The 18,305-nt window shown below is 40.5% G+C and overlaps 1 protein-coding gene across 1 annotated transcript in view; it reads right to left on the reverse strand.

The window, feature by feature from the left end:
• Positions 1–18,305, reverse strand: part of dntt (deoxynucleotidyltransferase, terminal) — a 191,005-nt gene that overhangs the window by 131,648 nt on the left and 41,052 nt on the right. The window contains 4 exon segments of the mRNA XM_052027746.1: positions 6,983–7,115; positions 10,740–10,863; positions 12,372–12,443; positions 13,799–13,969. Coding sequence (XP_051883706.1) covers positions 6,983–7,115; positions 10,740–10,863; positions 12,372–12,443; positions 13,799–13,969 — 500 coding nt within the window.

The following is an 18,305-nucleotide window of genomic DNA, read 5'->3' on the forward strand; positions in this document are numbered from 1 at the left end:
TACAGTTTAACAACACTATGGCCAATTTGATCACTTTGCACTAAAATGGGATTTGTTTTGTTTCATTCTAATTGTGTTCTTTCTTGTAAAAAGTGGGTACAATTTATGTTTAATTTATGTTGTTCTTGTGAATTCTGCTTATATGATGCTATATACCTGTGATGCTGCTGCAAGTAAGTTTTTCATTGCACCTGTAAATACATGTACATGCATATGACAATAAACTCGACTGACTTTGACTTTGTATCAGCCGCGGCTCAGTGGTACCATTTTCTCATCTGACTTGAGAAGACTGTGGATCAAAGAGAGACAAGCACAGGATCTAGGCTGACATTCAAGTGCAGTACAGTGGGATTGCAAAACTAATGGAGGTGCCATCCTTTGGCACCTTTGGCATCCTTTACCTGTTAATTCTGGGGAATCGCAGTCTATAAGTTGGTTGCTGTGTTTTCTACATTACAACAGTGAATAAGATTCAAAAATACATAATTTCTTCCAAAGTATTTTGGAACAATCTAAGACTGAGAATGGCACTATATAAATGATTGTCTTCCCGTGACTGACTTCAAGCATTTAATCAAATTTTCTACCTGTTAAAATGGAATGCTAAATCATGAGCTGGAAACACAAGGTTGCTGATGTACACAAATTCCTGATGTGCTCTCCCAGCAAGTACCAGAAATGTGTTATTAATGCCTCAATTTTAGCATGGTGGTGTTATGTGCAGGCTGGTGCGTGAAGATGGCAAACTACCCCCTTATTCACATAAAGTTGAGGTTGTGGGGGCAGATACATTGGGGACATTTAAGAGAGATAGACACATGAATGATAGAGTAATGGAGGGCTATGTGGGAGAGAAGGGTTAGATAGCTCTTAGACCAGGATAAAATGTCGGCACAACATTGTGGGCTGAAGGGCCTGTATTGTGCTGTAGTATTCTATGTTCTATGTTCTAAGTAAATCACTAATGCACAAAATTTTTCAGGAGAGATTATTTAAGCTATACGAGCAGGGGATGAATTTTGCTTTTAGTTTTAAGGACCAAATGAGTGCAATAGCATCAGCTACCAGGCACTACCCTCCTTGTAAACAATGGCTTTAATAGAACCAAATGTCGGGAAGGGAATAGAATGAGTAACTAGGGGCTGCCAAAGGCTCTATATCCGAAAGGAAAAGTGGACGTCCAGCATGACACTGATACAGAAAAAGCAATTTTCCCGTACAACCAACAGAAGCCATGGAATTCCCAAGACAGCCACAATTCCTTAAAAGGAACAGCAAGTGCTGTAACCAAATCCCTGTGCCACATGGTGAATAGGAGGAGTGCAATGGGGATAGCAGCTCCAAACTTGAGGGGAGAATTTGGTTCTCCTGCCATCTTCATCGTCCCCGGTACCCAGACAATGCTGGGACTGGGCTCCTGTACCTACCCAATACCCAGACTGGGTTCCTGGGGCCAATCCAATGCTGAGTCTGGGTCACTGTGGCCGATACGATTATGGGATAGCATACCTGGGGCCCATCCAATTTTGGTACCTGGGGCCCACCCAATGCCAGGACTAAGTCACTGGAGCCCACTCAATGTTGGGTCAGGGTCCCTGGATCCCAACTAATACTGGGACTGCTCTTCCAATGATGTTGGAACTGTGTTACCCTGAGGCCCCGCCTAATGCCGGGACTGGGTCCCCAGGGGCTACCCAATGTTGGGTCTATGTCCCTTGGTCCCACACAATGCCAAGACTGAGTTCTTAGAGCTCAGCCAAAGCTGGGACCTGTTCCCGGGACACATCCAATATCTACCTCTGTCTTCAGGACCCACTGATTAACACAGGTCTGTCTCTGTATAACATTGGCTGGTGCACTGTAGTTGTGGGTCCAAGATAGTCACTGCATATCACTGGGTTACTGCACTGGTGGACATAGGTCTGTTACCATACAACACAGGAGTACAGCACTGGTGGGCACAGGTCTGTCACTATATTACATTGGCATACAGAATAGATCAGCACAGGTTTGTCACTGTATAGCATTGGGGTACAGTACTTTTGGGAACGTTTGCTATTGTAGAGCACTGGGGTACAATAATGGTAACCACATGTTTCTTGCTGACACTAATTCACAACACTCCCCTGAGCAAGACCCATCAAATCCTGCCTACAGGAGCCACATCTATAACCTGTTCCTTATTGTTGGAGTACAATGGGGCTGCCTGATTAATAATTGATAACATGGTGCCATTTTAGCACCAGCCCTCAAATCAAATTTCTATGCCATATTTCCTGTAAACAATCTGTGAAATTCACCCCTGGTCAGGAGCTCTTAATTTCAATAGAATTAATTTTGGAGAGTGAGTACCACACTGACACAATGATACAGCATGTCTAGTGCTGCCAGCTGGGGATGGATTTCTTGGCATTTGTGTTTTCCTTTACAACAAAATAAAGCCATGAATCTGCTGTGTTTAATATGTTTTGTAATTATTGGGATGTATTTATAACATGCAAATCTTAGTGTAATATTCTTATCTCAAATCATTACTTGCCTGAAATAAAAGCTTTGAGAATTCAATCTCCTTCTTTTAAAAAACAAAGAAACTGCCAAATCCTCACAGGATGAGAATGAGTAACATCCCTCCTTCAAGTCCTGTGGATATGTAAAATATGTACTGGGAAATATTGCAAAATGCACCAGCTTACAATGGCTTGATAGGATGACATGGTGGAAACAAGCAAGAACATAACAGGCACAATAGACAATACATTTGATAAACTTAATTAAGTTATTGTGAAATAAACACATTTTGGGTTTTTTTTCTATAACCTCTTATTTTGGACATTCAGATTCAAAGGCAATACAAATGTTGAAAGTGCTGGTTATATTCAGCAGGTAAGGTAACATCTGTGTTGAGAGAAATGGAGTTCAGATTTCAGATTGAAGGCCTTTTGTCAGAACTCAAAAGGTCATCAACTTGATACGTTGACTGTTTCTCTCTCTCCATAGATGCTGCTCACCTTGCTGAGCATTTCCAGCATGTTCTGTTTCTATTGCAGGCATCCAGTTACTCCAGTAGTTTTCTTTTAAGTCAATAAAAAATTATTGATGTAGGCACAGATATAATATAGTTCTGAAATATGAGTAAAATTACCCATAAAATCAGCTAATTGGTGTTAGAAATGTCTGCTGGCAGCCTCCCAGATAGTTTGGACTTCTGTCTGAAACATCAGTCATGACTTTAGGTGTTTGCTTGTCTCTGATTATTGGAACTTCTGCTACTGTTGACACATTCAAGTTACTGTGTGTGCGTGTGCGTGTGCGTGTGTGCGTGTGTGTGTGTGAGGGATGCATCAGCAGAACTATACTTTCCGACTTTCTCTTCTAGAACTATACTTCCAGCTGTTCTATGACTTCTGCACCACATTAACAAACAAAAATAAAGTGGGAGTCTCAGAACAAACAACAAAATAATTCATTTTTCAAATTTCTTTCTTTATAGAGTAAACGATAAAATAATAGAATGCAATGGTATTTACTATGTGTTGCACTTATGTTTGTAGCTGGACAAGAGGTGAATGTTTATGATGTGAACTGATACCAATTGCACACAATACAAAATGAGTAAGTCAGTTATTGGTACAGACATGCAAGCAACTGGATCATGACCTGATCATTCACACAGGCTGTGAATGCAGAACAGAGTCTCCATTTACTGTAGTCAATATTGTGACCTCATTAAACTTTTGTAGCAGTCTTTTAAGTGCTAGAATTTGTACTGGTTGCCTAGGCAACACATCTCTCTAATTTCTAAACCAGTTTCCAATGGGTCCTGCTGTTCTCAGGTCCAGGAGTAACCCTGGTGCCGCAGGAAACCCTGCTGTTGATTCCTCCCCTCTGAAGCTGCCATTTCTTCACAGATTCTGGATGACTTTCTGTCCCTCCTGCAAGTTTCAAGAATTCCCAGACGAGTTCACTCCTTTGTTCAGCTGCAGCATTTTTGGCACTTAATTTCCGTCTTGAATTTAAACCAGTTCTCACTTAAACCTTGAAGCATGACAGCACACTTACTCTTTCCACTGGCTGCCCACGGACTGGGGATTACATGTTACAAAATACTGAGGAGGAAGCATTGTTGAGTACATGTGTCTATATGCCTCTATGTGTTAGAGCCAAAACAGGGATACATCAAGGGAACTACAATTTTCAGCCTCTTCTTTCTGAGTTACACACGGTTGCTTAAAGGGGAGCTTAGACTGAATGCATCAGGTTGAGTGCTCTGTACATCATTTCTCCTGGCTTCATGTGTATAACTGCAGCTGCACCCTTTTGGTCAGCATCTCCATTCTGATCTGGCCTTGATTTTAGGTCTTCGGATAGCATGCAGCAGAATAATGAGGATCCTGGAAGGCTATCCCCTAAGGTGTTCCTGATGAGCTCAGACAGCAAAGGCACTGCTCCAAAATGCCACTGGCATGAACAATAACGATCCTGCTAATTCCATGGGCCTTTTTATACCTGCTGTCTTTCTGTGCCTGTAGCTTCTGCCGAGCCTCATTAACCAGCATTGCCCCACTTTATTTGAGTCCAACTATTGGAACTGTTCTGCATTAGACTGTCAGCAGCAAAACTGCCCACACGTTTTTTGAAAGCAGCATCAACACCCTCTTATTGTCAAAGGGAATTATATTCATAAATTTTTTAAGGATGTTTTCATTCAATCTGGGGAGTTTTTTTTTGCCATATGCTCAGTTCCTAAAACAACTGGAGCTGAAAACTTTGCAGAAGCAGAATGATAAACTGCTGAGGATCGGTAAAAGTTCACGACTTTTTCAAACCAGTTCAGAAAACAACTACTTGACTGTTAGTTGCATTTCTTAAATAATCTGTGATGGGACTAGTGATTCTCTTGTAATATTCATCGTGCAAGCCTACATCTCATGTTGTTTTACCAAAATAGTGATGGCAGTAAAATAACAGAACTTTAACAACTGGAGAAGTTGAGAACTAAAAGCAAGCTATTGTTCCTTCTTTGCTTCTCCTGGGCAAGGATGGATTCTTTCTGGAATACACTTTCATATTTCCGGTACATTTACATCTTTTCAGTTTGAGATTAGGAGAGGAAAGATATGTGGTAGGGAGGGAGGAGGAGAAAGAGGAGGAGGGAAGTCTAGGTCTGCGAGCCATGGGAATGAAGACGAAGTTGGAATTTAAAGAAAAACTGTATATTCTGCCAGGTTTTTTTGGTCCTTGTAACATTAAAAATGTCACCAGCAAATGTTCTGTGATTATTCTGGTGCATATATACATGGTGTACACCTTCTCACCTCTCAAAAGAATGAGACTATTTACTTCAATGCTGCTGGTTCACGATTGCTTTCACTAAAGCACCAGTCTGGGCAGAACTACCAGTAAATCCCACTTTTATTTTAACTGTTTCAATTTACTTACTATGACACAAATGAGGCCATACTGTCCACTGGGTCCATGCTAACTCCCAGAAGAGAAAATAAATCAGTTCCATTCCCCCTCTCCTATTTCCCTGTCACCCTGCAATATATTCTGTCTCACATCCTTATCAACTCCCCTTTGTTACTGACCTATGCTAAAAGGTAATCTGTGGTAACAAATTAACCTACTAGCACATCTTTGGGATGTGGGAGGAAGCTGGAGCACCTGGAGTAAGCCAAACACAGTCATAGGGAGAATATGGAAATTCCATGCAATTAGGATCAAAATCTAGGTCCCTGAAGCTGCGAAGCAGGAATACTAACTGCTGCATTACCCTTTTAACTCCTTTCATTGTATAACGTATAATGTAAATTAAGGTGAAATGGTGTACTATCGATGATTAATAGTGAAGTATTCAATAAACCACACTAATAACAATGTTGGTCAGCTTATCTGATATCACTGTTGGATGCTGGATCCAAATAAATCTGATATATAATTTATAACATTATAAACTAGAAATATGATCCAATATCCAAGTGTTGCATTATTTATGTTGATGCAGTCTGCTTATATCTACAATCTTGACAAACTTGGCACATTAAAAATATGTGAACCCCCCCCCCCCACCCAAACATCAAAATATGCTCAGAAGTAAAGGGAATTATTTAATGCATGAAGCTTTATGAACTTGAATATTGATTTTAATCAGTGTAAGATTTATGCTGTTGAAGTCTGTATATATTTTCCATTTACACAGTATAAAGTATAAAACTCTTTTATACCGCAAATTGTACAAGGATAATTAAGTTCTAAACCAAGGTTGGAAATAATCTAGTTGTGTATATTACTGGTATTTTTTTAAATGATATGAACTGGAATATTTACCCATATATGAAAGACAGCATAGCTATGTAATTATGTGCCTGCATCCAGTATACAAGCATTAAACAAGTGAAAGGCATCACACCTTACTTCAAAGCATCTTATATCCGAAGGAAGTGCAAGAGAAATTCCTGGACTTGACCCAAAACCTCTGGTAATTAATGGATATAACCAGGGCTCAGGAAACTTCAAAGCAAGTTCCAGGTCACTAAAGGTGTAAGAGCCCACCACCTGGAACACCCAGAGACATGTGCTTCTGACCTCCTGTGCTTAGTTCAGCCTGTGCCCATGAACTGAATGTCCTCAGAATCACTGAGGTCCCCAAGTATGTCTAAGGGTGAAGAACAGCAATCTGTTGAAATAAAAGCCCAGCGTGGCATTCGATTATACATTCCAAAAATATGAACAAATCAAAATGAATAGTTAAAAACCCATAAAAAAGGCAGAAAATCAATCAAATTGCAGAGTTACTGTCAACAAACAAGCAAGTACATGAGCAACACTGGCCTTTCAAACTGGACAGATGATATTACACTCAGCTTCCATGTTCATTCTTTACTTAAATGACTCTCTACAACTGCAAATAGTATTCACAACAGAAGCACATATTGAAATAATTTGTTGGATCATGTTAGAATTTCTCTATTTTACTCACCTTCTAAATCCTCCTGTTAAAGTCATCTGGGCGTTAGGGGCGCATTCACGGACAAGATCTCCAATCATTTGACCCACAGCTTCTGCCTCTGTCTTACTTACAGCTTGTATGATATCTTCATGGTACAAGAACCCTGAGGAGTAGATAGCTTTTTAAAGCACTTTGCTACATAGCTATATGTTAAACAACAGTTAAGACAAAGCTGAAAACACCAATCTTTATGTTTTACATTCAAGATAGCTTATCATTCCATCACAGTTGCCAGAAACCGTCTCACACAAAGTAAAAGGCTCACACAAAGAATAAGGTTCATCGGTTAACTTTGAGAGCACTGATTTACGATACAGACAGAGACCCAAGAATTCCTGGTTACTCCCACAAATTTAGAAATTAATGGCCCAATCTCTAGTGAAATAATCACAGTAAAGTAGTCCAAGAGAAATCTAGTCTTATAACAATAATAGATTTAATGTGAGATGGACCCATTTCAGTAAACCATACATAAAAGTTAGTTTATCCAGTTTGTTTTCAAGGTTTAGAGCAGCATTGTGTGCAGGCAATGTAATCTGGCCTGCAGGAACATGGCAGTGTTATTTCATGCATCAGGTAATGGTGTCAAGGCCAAAAGACAAGCAATATCATGCACAGCCCAGTGACTTCACACCTCTGCCACTAGGTTTAAATTAGACGATGCTATTGGTCCAGTCTCTGTGGCACTTATCAACTTGCAATAATAGTTCTAACACCTCCTGCAATCAAAGGTCCTGAAAATCCTTGAGCTGTGGAGTGAGTTAACTATAGCTTGATGGTGTTGGCCGGGCAGTTCGGTATCTGATCAAACCAGGTATTCTGAGGTTGCATGAGGTCTCCTTCTTAAGTTCCAGTCTACGGCATGAATGTCGCAGTCTACACCACATCCAACCACACGCACCTCTGCCAGCCATGCACTGGGTTACCCTATTATTTCATGTTGTAGCAACTTGAGTACAAAGCCAAGGTCCAAAGTATGTGGCGGTGAGCCACATCTCTGTGCTTCCTGTTTTGATACCACCATTCTGGGATTTCCCCCACAATGTGCAAGATATTAAAAGCTCTAATGGTGAGGTGGAATATAAATCTCAAAATGCAAAGGGCTGCAGGTATTGAAAATAAAAACAGAAAATCCATAAATACATAAAAAGTTTAGCCAGAATCTGTGGAAAGCAAAACAGAGTTAATGATCTTTGTTGCAGGTAGTGGGTAAAATTAGAAATCAAACATGATTATAAGTACAGAGAAAGGGTGCAAAGGGAAAGAACAAAGAGAATTTGGGTGATAGGCTGGAGAACAAGAGATGCTGAAGAACAGACAGTGGTGGTGCCAGCTGAGAGAAGCTGGTGGGTGCATGTTAAGCACAGCTGAGGAGATGTAAATAGAAGGAGATCCATGATAGAGGAGAGACAAGAAGAAACAATGCTGGAACTGTGAGATACAAAACACTGCAGTTGCTGGAATTCTGAAATAAAGGAAAATACTGGAAATAGCAGGTCAAGCAGCATCAGTAGTGAGAGAAAAACCAAGTTAAAATTACATTTGAAGACTTTTTGTCAAAACACGAAATGCTGGAAGATAACTCTCACCTCCTTTGTTTGGGTAGAATGCCAGGTGTAGCGACATCTACAATAAGTAGGCTTTAATTCTTCCTCTAGCCTCTTTTGCCACAGTGGCTGGGCAGCAAGGCCACAGACAACAAAGAAAATTAAATAGCATTTATTTTTATGGGTTAGGAAGAAGACAAAAAAGGTGGCTGGAAGTCCACTTGCTAAGTTTGGATGGCAACCAGCTAATGTTTAAGTTGTCAGCCATTATTGTTGCTGTAGGGCTCGAAACCAAAACTACAGATGGTTTCCTTCCCCCTCCCAGATCCAGATCCAAATCTTGCCTAGCAATAAATAAAGATGCTGGACCTATAACTGCAGTGGGTTCTGGGCAGTCTGTGGTTAAGGTCTGTTGGCTGCTGCCAGCAAGCGTGACTTTGTAGTGGTGGGTCGTGGGTGGGTGTTGTGGTGATGAGGGAGATCAGGTCAAAAATTTCTCACTCAGTAGCAGTCTGATTTATTTAAACATGTGAGGATGGGGCAACTACATCAAGGTAGGTTACTTTGATTCAGTATGCACCAATTATCATGATTTATTTATCATGAGATTTAAATGAAGGGGGACTGTCCCCAGGTTGTTTCTTTTCATTAGCCCAATTCCTGTCACCACTGATTTCTAGCCAGTTTGGTAGTCAAGGACTAACTCCACCAGTTACTCAATGGAGCTTTGTTGCTAAATTAATCCTTGATATATTCCACTTTATTAAAATATGAAGATGCTCATTTCTATTGCCATCTCCTTTTCTTCTGGAAGAGCAGGTACTTAACAAAAACATACCACTTCCTGCAGTGAGCATGGTTAATATCTGCAAATTTCAATTGGTTGTTCATTGCCTCTTTGCTATGACCAAAATCACTTAGTCTCTTCAGATCCCTATTATTCATCACACATTTGTATAGAAGAACCATTTCAAGTAAATAATGAACATCAATGAAAAAAATGTAACTAATCATATGACTCTTGACTTGGATCCTTGAAGGTGACATCTTAATATCTTGAAAGTGCTGGTAATAGCCATTTTTCTTTTAACATTAATATTACACCTTGCTATAATGATACCCCAATAAAATATCCAATGAAATATTTATAACCATTGATACTTTGTTTTTGATTTGGTCAGAGTCCAACAAATAGAGTATATTGCCAACTTATGGACAAAGGATCACTGTTATGCTATAGTTTTTGGGTTTTTTTTGGAGATCTTCCTGTGAATATAACTAATCAAACTATCAAAATGCTGTGCTAATTTTTGTGAAAAAGCAGGCTCAGTAAATCAAATTAAAGCCAATATCAAAAACTTAACATCAAAAGCCTTTACCTGGCAGCTCCAGACAAATCAGAATGGTATTCTGTTCCTCAGTCGTGGAATGTGTCATAGTTTGCTAGGAATATCACTCCATATTAATGTAACAATATCATTCTATGTACAATCATTCTGCATAATATGTTAAAACACATTGGTATGTTGCAAGTTAAAAGAGACCTCGACCCTGACCAAATGTCACAGGATGAGGCCAACTCAGAAGTATAGATGCTAACAAGCAGGATTCCAAACACCAAGAGGAACCCCACCCTCAATGGGATATAATCATGGCTGCTTGCACACCACCACATTATTTAGTTTACTATGTCTGTTGATACCAAGGTCTATATAGAAGATGCTCTGGAGTGAAGAGCAGAAAACATGTTAAGAATTCTTGCCATTATCCCATCTTAATGTCAACTTCTGCCATGCAATTGGGGAGGATGAGAGAGAAATCAGCTTTTGGCTGAGGCCTCATCAGCATTCATAGGGACGAGTGGCCAATGATGATCCCAGCCAGGGAGAGAGGAAGACATGGTAAAACTCATAACTTCAGTTTTTGCCAGTTTTTTAGCAAGATCAGGAAGGAAAGTCAAAGCCAACCTGCCACTCATATCCAACAAATCTCAGTACACGAATGCATACTGCAACCAATTTGAGCTCACCTTGCTGCGGCTTCATAATGTTAGTGAGTGTCCACAGGGGAGCAGGGAAGAAACAAAGAGAGAATTGAAATAACAATTGATGATGCATGGCTTTTCCTACTATGTTAATACTGTACACAATATATGCACAATTCACTGTTCCAAATATTACCTGCCCTCTGCATTTTGGTAAATGCCAGATCCTTGGCTGCTTTTACTTCCTCTAATGTCCGAAACCCTAGTCCATACCACTTGTCAGCTGTCTTCACTCCCACACCAAAGACACTGGTGAACAGCTGCAGTAAAATAATTTATATTGACTGGAGATAGTTGCTCTGTCAGGGTTCATAGCTGCATCACATACATTGTTATCACTCTTATGTTATATTAATAAATCCATAAAAAATGTCACAGAGAAATGAAGTCCAAAGAATAAATACACAAACTTTCTCAGGCAGGCTAAAACTAACTGAAAAAATTATTATCATCATTATGTTAGCACAGTCCCTGGTGTTACACAAAATTAAATTTCAAAAGTTCTATAGTTTTATATATCAATTAATCATCTTAGATGAATTTGTAATCAGCTTCAATGAATTTGAGTGATAATAAATATTAATTGCTGAAGGCAATATAATTTAGGTGCCTATTCACAATGTGCGCTGTATCGGTTGAGATTATTACAAACTGGGACTTCATAATCCCCGTGATAGATGAGATAAGGTCAAGTGAGATATAATTTTTTTTCCAAATCTCAATCCCAGTTCTGGTTTTAATAGAGCAAAGCAATAGGCAATTAATCTACTCATAGGAGATGAGTTGGTTTCTTGTAGTGAGGTCAGGAAATTTGCACTTAGCCCATTTTACAGACTTAACATGGTTGGCCGGGTTCCCAGGCCTTGGAAATCTTGTTCACTTTAGTAAGTGTCCCAGCAGCATGGTGTGTGAGCAGGCATGTTACTATCTAGCTAACAAAACTATATTCTACCTGTCAAAAGACTGACCCAATCCCCTCATACTGCCCTTGCCCATCCCCCCAAGAGCCACCCTATCCCAGACTGGGGAGTAAAGACACCGTACTTGGATCAGGGGTTGGAATTCCCCAGAAATGGGAATCAAACCTCCCCGCAAGGTCTAGTACTTCCCCCCACAATTCCACTAATGTAGCAACAGGCTCGCTGTGGCTTCTTCTGCAATTTTGCTCACCTAACAATGATCCAAACCTATTAATCCAGCCAGCTTCCAGGCAGGAAACATGCCAAATAAAGTTGCAAAGTTGTGGATGTAAAACCTCACAGTTTGCGGAGAAACTTAGAATGCCAGCCTCCTGACTTAAATCTCTCTCTCTCATCTACAAACACACCCCTATCTATATCGTAGGCCAAAAATTTCCTTACAGTTATGTAAGGATGTGCATCAGAGCACTGAAACTGGAAATATTGAAGATATTTTTCAACCAAGGGACGGGTGTGGAGTGTGGAGATGGGGGAGGGGATGAAGAGTGGTTTGAGACAGGCTGTAACAGTTTGACATGCCATTGCCTACAACACCCATTCCATAGCACCACTCATTACACTTTCAATCTATGGCATATCCCATTCATTATGTTCCCTGATTGCATACCAACACTCTTTACACATTCCACACCCAGGTAAGCATCCCCTATGTTACACACTTAAGCTGATAGTCCATTCTATTGATATCTCCAATAGGCTATTGGCCTGCAAATTTTTCCCTGTACTATCTCTATAATCACAGTAAACAAGTTAGAATCTCGTACTGTCACCCAATGTCTGTTATTTACCTTTCTTGCTTTGTACTTCTCATCGCGCAACAAACTCTCAACCTTAGAGGAAACCCCGTCTTCCAGAATTTCCTGTGTAAAAGCATAAAATAAATGTTAATAAATAGCAAGCTATAAAATTGTGCTTGTAATTCCAAACCTTTTATTTTTGAGCACAATTCCATTTTGTTGCATTTGAAAGATTGCCCTAGAGCTGTTTCCCTGGAGAAAAGGTCAATGTGTCACGAAAATTTGTTGGGGGAGGGAAGTGGAAGGCAGGGGCCAGCTGAAGCAAGTGGGACAGAGAAAGACGGCACAGGATCGGTGGGGGGGGTTGATACTCCCAGTTCTCAATCTCCATGTCCTTCTCATGGTGTAGTCATGTGTAATGAATGATAATTAATTCCCTTACTGCTTCTCAAATTCATCATTGTCATTTTCCTCCTCTAATGCCTGATGATTCCTTAGGAAAGGAGAATACAGAGAGTATTAATCTCCAGGACTCAGGAGCAAAGGAAACAGGAAGATGGTGACCGTGAGTGCATAATGTAGACTCAAAAGCAACAGCCAACATGCTCAGTCACACAAAAGTAGGCTCTGGTGAGAATGCCACCAATCTCATTTTATTCCACTGTAAAAACAAGCGAGTGTCCTTGAGATCCAAAGCATTCTTCACAAAATGGGGCAGTGGACTGAAGACAGCAGCTCTCCTTAATTGGCATTGCTTGCCAAATTGTCTTACAAGAGAAAGACAATGAATGAGGGTAAAGCCAACAAATGAAGAGTCTGTGTTAAGTGTTAGGGGAGATTTAAGTAAATGTGAGACCGTTAAAGTAAAGTATCACAGAGCCATAGAGCCATTTAGCACAGAAACAGGCTCTTCTGAACACCATATTGATGCAGACTATCCAGTACCCATCTATACCAATCCCATTTATCAGCACTTGATCTGTAGCCTTTTGTGCCTTGGCAATTCAAGCGCTCATCTAGCTACTTTTTAAATGTTGTGAGAGTCTCTGCCTCAACCACTGCCTCAGGCATCGTATCTCCAGTCTGCAGTATGGGGATTTGGGGTAATTGATGTTAGGAGAACTGTGTGCACTCATAGGGCAAGAGTTTGACAGCTGTTTTTTTTGGAGAAGCACTGTGTAAAAGGGTTAGTATGAATGTGATACATTAAGAAGTTAAAGGATATGTTAGTTTTCAGGCTGTGTTAAACACTAGTGTTCATCAAGCTAAAGCCCTGCGGGAATACTAATATGACTATTTATGCTCAGCGTTTTACTCAGATTTGTAGGGAGAATTACATATTAACAAATGAAGAGAATACAAATTAAGATGCAATCCGCTCCAGTTTATGAAGACTTGAAGAAATATGTAATATTCAATCGCTGTTCTAGCAGGGATCAACATCATTGACTTGTAGCACTCTTTACAAAGCTTTGTACCTCAATTATAATTCTTGTTTGTTCTCCAATACAGGGCAGCCCCTCCAGGTTATTCATTCCACTTATTGTATAAGGAAGTGATTTTAGCAATGATGTTGCTCTTGAATATACCACGTAGGAGCCAGGATTTTCATTGAACTCACAATTTTCTGCCAAAATATCCAATGCATCCTGCAGAACAAATAATAATACTAGAAGACTAGCAATATTATATTGCAACATTTTAAATCTCAGACACTACATGCAATTTGCTATGACCAATACCATCATCTCGAAATTAGCTGATTTAACTTCTGTGATGATCCAATAAAAGCTGTTGAATTAGTTTTGTTTCCATAATAGGTGTGCAAGTGTCAGAAGAAGAATATAAGAAGTTTTTATGCTTTTCAAGAATCTACTCACAGGTAAAGAGATGCAAGATATTAATATGACATTTTGTTAGTAGATTCATATTTTTAAGAAATATTTAAAGTACGTAGTTAGAACGGGAGTTCTGCTCTATATCAGTTTTGAACCTGATGAATTTTTGTCACCATACTTCATCATCAATAATATCTTAGTCTTAAATCTCAATTCTTGTGAGCTTAATTTTCCAGACAATAAGGTTTTCAATAATCAACACTGCAATAAACATTTATATTGATTAGCTGTGGTTGTAATTTATATAACCATTTAAAATCACATTTTAAATAATTTGTAGGTTATAGAGTGAACCAATTAGTAAAGTTTTCCAAATCCAGTCTTCCAACGGGAAGTCTCAATCACATTCAGTGTGTATTATTAACAAAGCACATATAATTTGCTTATTTTGTGCCTTTGAGTAAGTAAAATGTCTCGAGGCACTTCCCTAGAGTATTACTTAATGAAATTTTACACCAAGTTATATGAGGATATTTAGACAGTTAATCACAAAAGTCAGCTTTAAACTGTTTTAAAAGGGAAAAACAAAGAAGAGGGCCAGTCAGGGTTAGTTCTAGTAGAAAGCTGCAGGAGTTAATTGGGAGAGTGTCCTGGGCCCAATCATCTTCAGCTGCTTTGCCTTTATCATATAAAACATGTTGAAAGAGGGTTGCTTGCTGATGATTGCATGGTGAGCTGCTTCATTCCTGGCTCCTGAGTCCATGCCTACATTCAGCAATGACTGAACAGCATTCAGATGAGGAGTGATAAGAGGCAAGTAATATCAGCAACAATACCCATGTCCAAAGAGTGAACTAAAGAAAAGAGTTTTGAGTAAAATTCTGTGCGAATAATATGAAGATGATCTCCCACTGCACCAAGAGTGAGGGTGCCTGGCCTTGGACCATGCTGTTTCTACCAACATGGTCCTGAATCCAGTCTCCCAGTGGAAGTCTGGCTCCCAACATTTCAATATGGCCCATCCGGGTACAGAGCTCAGCTTTTCCTAGCATTGCTGGCCAGCTGCTGCCACAGAATGGCTTTGACATTCAATGAAGCCTTGATCTCAGCCTTCTGGTCTTCAAGATCTCACTGAAACTGAAGGTTTTGGAGGTTTTTGTCAGTGACAAGTAAAAATACCTTCAATTAAATAACAACAAATAATATTAAAAAAGTAAAGTTGCTATTTAAGTATTAAACCACTAAAAAATATATATACACACTTAAAAACATATACCCATTTAAATTAAGTGAACCAAAAAAAATCTGCTTATCATTCCTCCAGTTGTCATCACTTGCTATTGATTGCAGTGGGACTGCTGTATTTGCACCAGGTTTATCCAGGGTGGGTACAGCTGGCAGATTTTTCTAACCTAAGAACTGGTAAATCCACAGAAGTTTGCACTGCTCCTCTGGACTCTATTAGGAGGCCACCAACTCAGTACTGAAGCAGTCAGCAAGATGGAAACTCAGTTACTTAAGCCTAGGTACTTCTGCGGAGCCACATTTGTTCATTCTGGCAGAAGGTGGTCTTTAACTGTAGTTTAAGAGATCAATTCCAGGGGCTGAATTTCCCAAACTCTCTGAAACTCGCCTGTGAAACTCTAAAAAGAACAGAGTTACACTGGAGAGATGCTGAGGACAACATAATCTTACATAAAATAACTGAGAAATTCTTCTGAGTAACTCAACAACAGCTTTTGCTCACAGCAGTTGTATGGATTAATTTGTTGTCGAGCTCTGGAGAAAAATTTTAAAGAATCAATACCAATTTTCTTGCTTTGTTCTGGATCTTTGGACCTGCCTACTTTCCTGCTGCTGTTAATAGGTCTCCCCAGCCCTTGAAGATGGTGCTGTTTATGCAGAGGAGATGCATAATGCAGGCTGGACAATCACAGGAGCCTCAGTACTGGCAGAAGCCTGCTGCTGCCTCACCTGCATTTGTACAACAGGGAGGAGCTAGTGACAGAGCAGCAGCTTGCAGGAGGTTGAATCCAGTGCAAAAGGTATTTAGATGAAGTTTTGTATCCTCAAGACACCGGAAAAGCAGTGTCTTGGCAGGCCCAGTCTATCACACCAGCTGCTGGCAGAGCTCTACAGTCTGCCATAATGAAACCTCCTGCCTGCTCTTCCCAATGGACTTGCCCTGTGTGTGGATTTCACAGCCCTCAATCTCTCCATTCTTGGATCATTCCACAGCTCCCTGAATACACCTGTAAGAAATGAAGCCCCACATGAACGTATCAGGCAGGTAATGGATTCCTTGTTTGCTACCATGTTGCCGATACAAGCCAGCATGAGGAGGTATTCAGATGTGCCATCCTGGCTGTGTTCCTGCAGGTATGGAGGTGGGAGACTTCACTTACGTGGTAATTATGGCTCTTTCAAAGTAGCCAAACAGGAGAAAAGCCAACCTGCTGCAAAGCTGATGCATAGCCCAAGTTAGGATGTTGGCCAACAAACCTCAGAGAGCCATAAGCAAAGCCAACTATCCACCTTAAATGTAATTGGGTAAGGCAGAGAAATCCTTAATGTTTGTCTTTCGTGCTTTGCCCACTCTGCAGGAGCACATTGCAGGCCAGCACCTGGGACCTCCTTGCTCAATGTCCTCTCCCATTTGGAGCCAGTGAAGGGCTGGTGCATCAATGCCTGTGCAGGGAAAACATCAACCATTAGGTATGGGAGAACCAAACCCAGTTGGGATGGTGGGGAAGTTGGGAGTGGCAAAAGGGACTGAAGGTACAATGAGAAGGGAAACCACTTTGTTCAGAGCCCTCACTGCCATGATCCCTGCAACCACGTCATCTCATGGTCTCCCTGCACTTTGCTAGCAATGATTGCCTGACCACTTTGCTCAAGGTTAGGTGGCTGTTAAACTGCCAAAGTTATTTGCCAGCCAATTGGCATTCATGCCCCCAGCAAGGACATGCACGCACTCATTCTAAGATAGCTAGAGATAAGGATAAGTATGGAGCTTGTAGGAGAGTAATTGGAGCAGGGCAAATTACAAGAGCATTAGGCAGGAACTAGGGAGGGTTAATTGGGAACAGCTACTTTTGGGCAAGTCCACATGTAACATGTGAAGGGTATTTAAAGATCAGCTGCACAGAGTACAGGACAGGTATGTTCCAGTAAGAAGGAAGGACAAGGATGGCAGGGTAAGAGAACCTTGGATGTCGAGAGAGGTGGTGAATTTAGTGAAGAAGAGAAAGGAAGCATATAAACGGTTTAGGAAACTAAAATCAGACAGAGCCTTTGAGGATTATAAAGAAGCTAGAAAAGAACTCAAGAAAGGAATTAGGAGAGCCAGGAGGGGCAATTAAATGTCCTTGGCAAGTAGGATTAAAGAGATTCCCAAGGCATTCTATACATATACAAGAGCAAGAGGATAACTCGGGAGAGGGTAGGACCACTCAAGGATAAAGGAGGGAACATGTGCTTGGAGGCGGAGGATGTGGTCGAGGTCCTAAATGAGTCTTTGCGTTGGTATTTACCAAGGAGAAGGACGTAGAGGATAGGGAGATCAGTATGGACCATGCTAATATGCTAGGGCATTTTGAGTCAAAGAAGGAGGTAGTGTTAGGTCTCTTAAAGAGCACTAAGATGGATAAGTCCTCAGGGCCTGATGGGATATACCCCATGTTATTGAGAGAGGCAAGAGATGAGATTGCTGGGGCCTTAACCAAAATCTTCATGTCCTCTCTAGCCACAGGTGAGGTCCTGAAGGACTGGTGAGTAGCTCATGTTGTTTCATTATTCAAGAAAGGAAACAGGGATAATCTGGGAAGCTATAAACCAGTGAGTCTCACGTCAGTGGTAGGGAAGCTATTGGAGAGGATTCTTAGGGATAGGATTTATGAACATTTGGAAAATCATGGCCTAATTAGGGACAGTCAGCATGGCTTTGTACAGGACATTAGTAAAGCATTTGACAAGGTCCCTCATGGTAGACCCATACAGAAGATTAAGATACATGGGATCCACAGTGAATTGGCCATTTGGGTTCAGAATTGGCTTGCCTATAGAAGACAGAGGGTAGTGGTTGATGGGACTTATTCTGGCTAGAGGTCCGTGACTAGTGGTGTTCCGCAGGGATCCATACTGGGAC

The sequence above is a fragment of the Pristis pectinata genome, chromosome 12 (assembly GCF_009764475.1).
Source record: "Pristis pectinata isolate sPriPec2 chromosome 12, sPriPec2.1.pri, whole genome shotgun sequence".
NCBI lineage: Eukaryota > Metazoa > Chordata > Chondrichthyes > Rhinopristiformes > Pristidae > Pristis > Pristis pectinata.